General features: G+C 46.8%; 1 protein-coding gene across 1 annotated transcript in view; it reads right to left on the reverse strand.

Annotated features, from left to right (window-relative positions):
• Positions 1-472: 472 nt before the first annotated feature.
• NEK4 (NIMA related kinase 4) overlaps positions 473-6,037 on the reverse strand; it is a 27,963-nt gene continuing 22,398 nt past the window's right edge. Inside the window, exon 13 of the mRNA XM_045297512.1 lies at positions 473-1,399. Coding sequence (XP_045153447.1) covers positions 1,307-1,399 — 93 coding nt within the window. The 3' untranslated portion in view covers positions 473-1,306. The remainder of the gene's footprint in view (positions 1,400-6,037) is intronic.

Raw genomic sequence — 6,037 nt, forward strand, 5'->3', positions numbered from 1 at the left:
TGTCTTTAAAAAAAAGCTATGTAAGAAAGATGACAAATACGCATGCAATTGAAGAAACAACTCTAAAGTATTCGTGGAGAAGAGAAGTTGCTAGATGTTTGAGCAAAATAACAGCAAAGCAAGTGTGGGAGAGATTTTTAATTCTTAAGAATATGTACTGAGTGGCAGTACATATTTCCAGAAAAAAGTAAATTTCCCAAAGTAAATATTAAGCTCAGGAAGACCTGCAGTTTGCCAAGGATTCCCCCCAAATTCTACACTGGGACCAAGGAATCTTTTAAGTTCTAACAAAACCTTTGGCCTGAGCATGAGGCCCGAGGTGCCAGGCTGCCTGTGCTCTCTTCTGCTCGCCTGGTAGGGTGCTGCAGAAGGCAGCGCGTGCGAGGCGCAAAGGCTGTTGGGGCTGTCACACAGATACGTTCTCCAGCAGTGTTCCTTTCCAGAGCCCTTGAATACAGAAGCGACAACTTCCTACATAAGACATAAAAACTTTATTTCTTAGATGGGCATTATTCTGAAAGTGAACAGTTAACAAGGCATACAATAGAGAGACTTTATATGCAGAATATGAGAACACAGCCTGTACCCTGAAGGACATGACGATGTTTCAGGAGACAAACTACATATCTTCAACCGAACTACAAGGATCGACATTAGTTACAAAGTGCATACGAGATTGTCTTAACCAATAGAAATAAATCTTAAAACCAGTACATCACAATATACTGATTTACAAAGCCAGCCTGTGTCTTAGTCTCAACTCTTAAATAAATGTAGGCTAAATGAGGCTCACAGTATATGAACATTTAAAAATGTTAAGGAATTCAGCTTCTAAAGAACTTAACTGCAGCTTCCTCAAAGCAATTGTGAACTGGCTTAAATTATAAACTACTAATATTATTAACAAAAATATCACTGGACATACTGTGTCATTTGTTTTCCTATTGCTTTTATCACTATCGTTCAATATAAAACTTTAACCCAATCCAGTATCTAATTGTCTTGTTCTCAAGCTAATTAGTACCGTAAAAAAATAAAGTTCTAGATATAAAGTTGGTAGTTTGAGGCTCAATAAACAGCACACACGTCACTATAAGAGACTCCTTCGTAGAAAGAGTGACATGTGGGCTTGGCTTTGCTCGGTGCTCTGGCTTCGTGGGCTTGTGCCGCAGGAAAGCTCCCGGTCGGGGCTATGAGGATGCCGAGGGGCCTCTGAGCCACTGTCGGGGGTTTGCTTGGTTTTCTGTTTAAGTCAAAAGTCTTTGATCATAGATCTTTAGTTCTGGCAGCAAATTGGAACAAATTCTCAAAAATTCACATTTTCTTCAAAAAACTTGAGCTGTCGTGCTTTTACACTGTATGCCGTGTACTTCTCGCCCATGTGCTGCTGCAGACGTACCTGTGGGAGACAGCCAGGGTGCCGGTTTAGCGGGTCATCTTTGGGGTGGGCTTTCCTACGCATGACGCCAGCAGTGGAGAAAACATGAGAAATCACAGGTTCCAGCTCCGACACATGTCAAGCCCACAGGTCAGAGAGCGGTCGCAGGTTCCGTGTTCGCCGTCTCATTTCAGAGAAATCGCTGACCAAAATCAATCTGGTAGCGACTTGCCCTTTTACCCAAAGGCAGTGCAAACAATTTGGTTCCTGCTGAACGCCCACTGATCACTGAGTTATTTCAGAAGAGAGAGGGCAGCAGGGTCAATGGTTGCTCTCTGCTTTTGCTAGCTGCCAGGTCGGCCGGCCGGCATGCCCGCTCACCAGCAGGGGCTACCTGCTCCCGTGAGTCGCTGGGACAGAGTGAGCGGTAAGAGGGTTCTCTGAGCCATTGCTTCCTCTGGGATCGGAATGGGCTCCTTAGGTGGCCTCCTCAGAGCTAACAAAGACATTTATGGTCCACTAGAAGTACACTAGGAAACAGTAATTGGAGAAGTACCAACAATCCTATAGCTAGGAAAGCCATTTCTCTATAGTGAAGGGGAAAAAACAAGAGAGCCTCAGTCCCCAGATAGAAATGGACAGTCCGTGACGAGCAGACCCACTTCCCAGACAACGCCAAAGGAGCCCTTCAGGCTCAGAGCAAGGGCCCAGGGAGCAACCCAAATGCACACAAGTCCACCAGCACCGGAGAAGGAAGTATGGGGCTCCCACACAAACGATCATGGCCTGTTTTTCCTAACAAGTGATTAAAAAGCGACAGTAAATGAACTACATAAGGGCTGTTTGTCCAGAGGAGACGTGAAAATCGCCAATATGTACCCACACAGAGAAGCACCGGACTCATCCCGTGAGCCGATAACATCCTGATCCCACACCGGACAGTCGTCACAAGAGAAAGCTGCAGACAATGTTTCATGTGCATACAAGTTCTCCGAGACGTGCAAGCACACCAGACCCACCAGCGCAGAAAAGAAACCGCACACAGTGACCTAGTGATACCTCAGTTTTAGGATCTATGAATTAATATACCGTGTCAGCAAACTGGAAAAACAGTCACTTCATCTTAACAGACACAGCGAAAATGTGGCAAATCCAACCCCCTTTCAAGACTATGAAGCAAAACGACTGAGCAAACTGGGACGAGAAGGTGAGACAGTGAAAGGGCATCTGAAGCCCCCAGAGCTAAACTCATGCTCGGGAGAACCCTGGATGCCCCCCTGAAACCACAGGAACAAGCAGCACTGCTATTCGGTATTACTGTATCGGAAGCTCTCGCAAAGAGAGTTAGGCAGCAGCCCAAAGGTACCCACACTGGAAAGCAGCAGAGCTCGTTCTATTCACAGACGCCACGATGCTGCGTATGACAATTCCGACGCGCGGACTAGAAAAAAGCAACTACTTACAGCGGACCAGAAAAGGGGTCTAATCAATAGCAATCAGCGGCATGGCATCAAACTTCCACTGAACCACCCCCCAAAAGTAATCAAATTCCAATGACTTTGGAATAAGCTGCTAGAGCCCTGGTGGGAGACTGCTCACCATCAGTTCAGCAGTTCAAAACCACCAGCCGTTCCCCGGGACGAAGACGGGCTTTCTGCTCCCATGAAGAGCCACACCTCAGAAACCCAGGGGCGCAGTTTTGCCCTGGCTGAGAGGGTCCCGTGTGTCGGCATGAACTCGGCAGGGAGTGTGGAGTTTTTCTCTTTGGAGGAATAAATGGCACAAAACATTCTGAAAATTACAGTGTCAAAAAAATTAAAGATCTATCATAATGGGGGAAATCTCATGTTTGTGAATTGGAAGATACTGTTAAAAGAGCAACACTCTCCGAATGGATCTACGATTCAGTCAGAATCCCAGCTAGCTTCTATGTATAAATTGACAAGAGAATTCTAAAATCTAGTAACACTGGAACCCAGAACAGCCAAAACAATGTTGCCAAAGAGCCAAGCTGGAGGACTCAGCTCTCCAGTTCAAAAATTACTGCAAAGTGACAGCCGTAAGACTGTGGTGCTGGCATCAGGACAGACGTACAAGCTGGTAGGACAGACCTGGATGTCCCCAAATAACACAAGTCTAGGCCAGCTGCACCACTTGTCTGTCGGTCTGTCATACCTTGCATGTTGCTGGGATGCTGGAAGCTGTGTCACTGGTATTTCCGTGTGGGTGCCAGCAGGGTCACCCACCGTGGACAGGTTGCAGAGGCACGTCCAGACTAAGCAGACGGACAACACAGAAGGACTTGGCTGCCCGCTGTGGACGAAGTAGCCACTGGAAACCTTACGGGTGGCGAGGAAGCACTGACGGCCAGCTACCGAGAGCCTCGAGAACAAAAGCAGAACATTGTCAGAGATGGTGCCAGACGGTCCAGCTCTGAGGTTGGGAGGGGCTCAGAATGTGACTGAGGAAGACGAGCTGCGTGCTCAAAGTCGAGTCGGGGGCCAAAGCCTTCAGGGCCTGCGTTTGCTGATGGGGCACGACTCAAACAAGAAGAAACAGCTGCATTTAGGAACTAGAGGAATGTTGTATTTTTCATCGTTGCACCCTGATTGGCTCGTGTCCTCCCTGAGACCCTTCTGTAAGGGACTCTCCAGTGGTCTACAAATGGGCTTTGGGTCTCCACTCCACACTCCCCCCCTCATTCACTATGGTAAGATTTTTGGTTCTGATGATACCTCATACCTGATACACACACACACACACACACACACACACACACACACACACACACAATCATGATCCCAATTGTACCTTGCAAGTCTGGCTAGACCGGAGGATGTACACTGTTAACAGATAGGAACTGGAAATACAGGGAATCCAGGGCGGATGATCCCTTCAGGACCAGTGGTGTGAGTGACGATACCGGGAGGATACAGGGAAGGTGGGTTGGAAAGGGGGAACCAATTACAAGGATCTACATGTGACCTCTTCCCTGGGGAACGGACAACAGAAAAGTGGGTGAAGGGAGAATTGTTTATAAATTTTAAAGGGTTCATGAGGGAGGGAGGGAGCGGGGAGGGAGGGGACAAAATGAGGAGCTGATGCCTGGGGCTTAGGTGGAGAGCAAATGTTCTGAGAATGATGAGGGCAATGAATGTACAAATGTGCTTTACACAATTGACCCGTATGTATGGATTGTGATAAGAGTTGTCTGATGAGCCCCTAATAAAACGGTTAAAGAAAAGAAGAAGAAACAGCTGCAAACATCTGTTAATCAGAACTTGGAAGGGAGGAAGTGTGAATTTGGGAATACTGCACATGCTTTAAAATGAGCTGGAATGCAGAAAGCCGGACACTCGAGGTGTCAGTGAGCTGAGAAGGGCTGGGCTGCCCATTTTGAACACATACCCCACGGCTGACATACGCACCGGCAGGGCACCCCACGGCTGACATATGCACCGGCAGGGCAGTTTCGAGAGGAATGGCTTGCAGGCCTCACCAAGAAGGGCACCTCGAGAGCTGCCTTGAGATCCCAAGCTCCCTCTGACAGGGTCATGCGGACACGCATCCAAGGAGATCCGGGTAGACAACTTTTATTCAAATTTAGGGGCCAACCTACAGTTGATAGAAATCTACCGACATCTTCACTCTGAAACCGATTAATGCGGCCAGGATGCACTGAGAACTGTTGGCAACTGTAATGTAGAAGTTGGAAACAAAGAAAGCTGCAGTAGTTGGGAAACAATGGACTTGGTGATAGAAATGAAACCGGAGATCACATGACAGAACTTTGTAAGACCAATGACTTCCTCATTGCAAATACTGTTTTCAGTAACACAAACAGTGCCTATACAGGTGGACATCTCCAGATGGAACACACAGACCGAACTACTCCATTTGTGGGAAGAGGCGATGGAGAAGCCAGGAACTGAGTGTGGGACAGACTATCAATGACTCATATGTACGCTGAAGTTGAAGAGAATTAAAACAAGAGCCAAAATACGACCTTGACCACATCCCACCTGAATTCTGAGACCATCTCAAGAACAGATGTGCTGCACTGAACATGCATGACAAGACCCGGTGAGCTAAGGGAGGACGTCAAGACCGCCACTCATGGGCAAAGCAGAAGTGGTCATTCAAAGGACAGGAAAGGTCAAAGTGGATGTCACAGGAGACTCTGAAACTTGCTCTTCATCGTAGAGTAGCTGAGGCAAATGGGAGAAAGGATAAAGTCAAAGAGCTGAACAGAACATTTCAAAGGGCTTGATCCAGGGCAATGCAACAGAGAGGAATTACTGAAACCCAAATGAAGGCTGAGCATGATAGTGGGACCAGAGAAAAGTAAAAGGAAATAGAGGAAGGAACTAGGAGGCAAAGGGCATTTATAGAGGTCTAAATACAAGCATGTACATATGTAAATATATTTAAATATGACGATGGGAAAATAGATCTGTGTACATATATTTATAGGTTTAGTATTAGGTAGCAGATGGACATTGGGCCTCCCCTCAAGTACTCCCTCAATGCAAGAACACGTTGTTCTATTAAACTGGCATTCCATGATGCTTGCCTTCCCAACACAATGCCTGAAGACAAAGCGGGTACATAAGCAAATGTGGTGAAGAAAGCTGATGGTGCCCGGCTATCAAAAGATAT

Source organism: Echinops telfairi, unplaced genomic scaffold (assembly GCF_000313985.2).
Source record: "Echinops telfairi isolate 266 unplaced genomic scaffold, ASM31398v2 ScPeMD7_7420;HRSCAF=8458, whole genome shotgun sequence".
NCBI classification, from domain to species: Eukaryota; Metazoa; Chordata; class Mammalia; order Afrosoricida; family Tenrecidae; genus Echinops; species Echinops telfairi.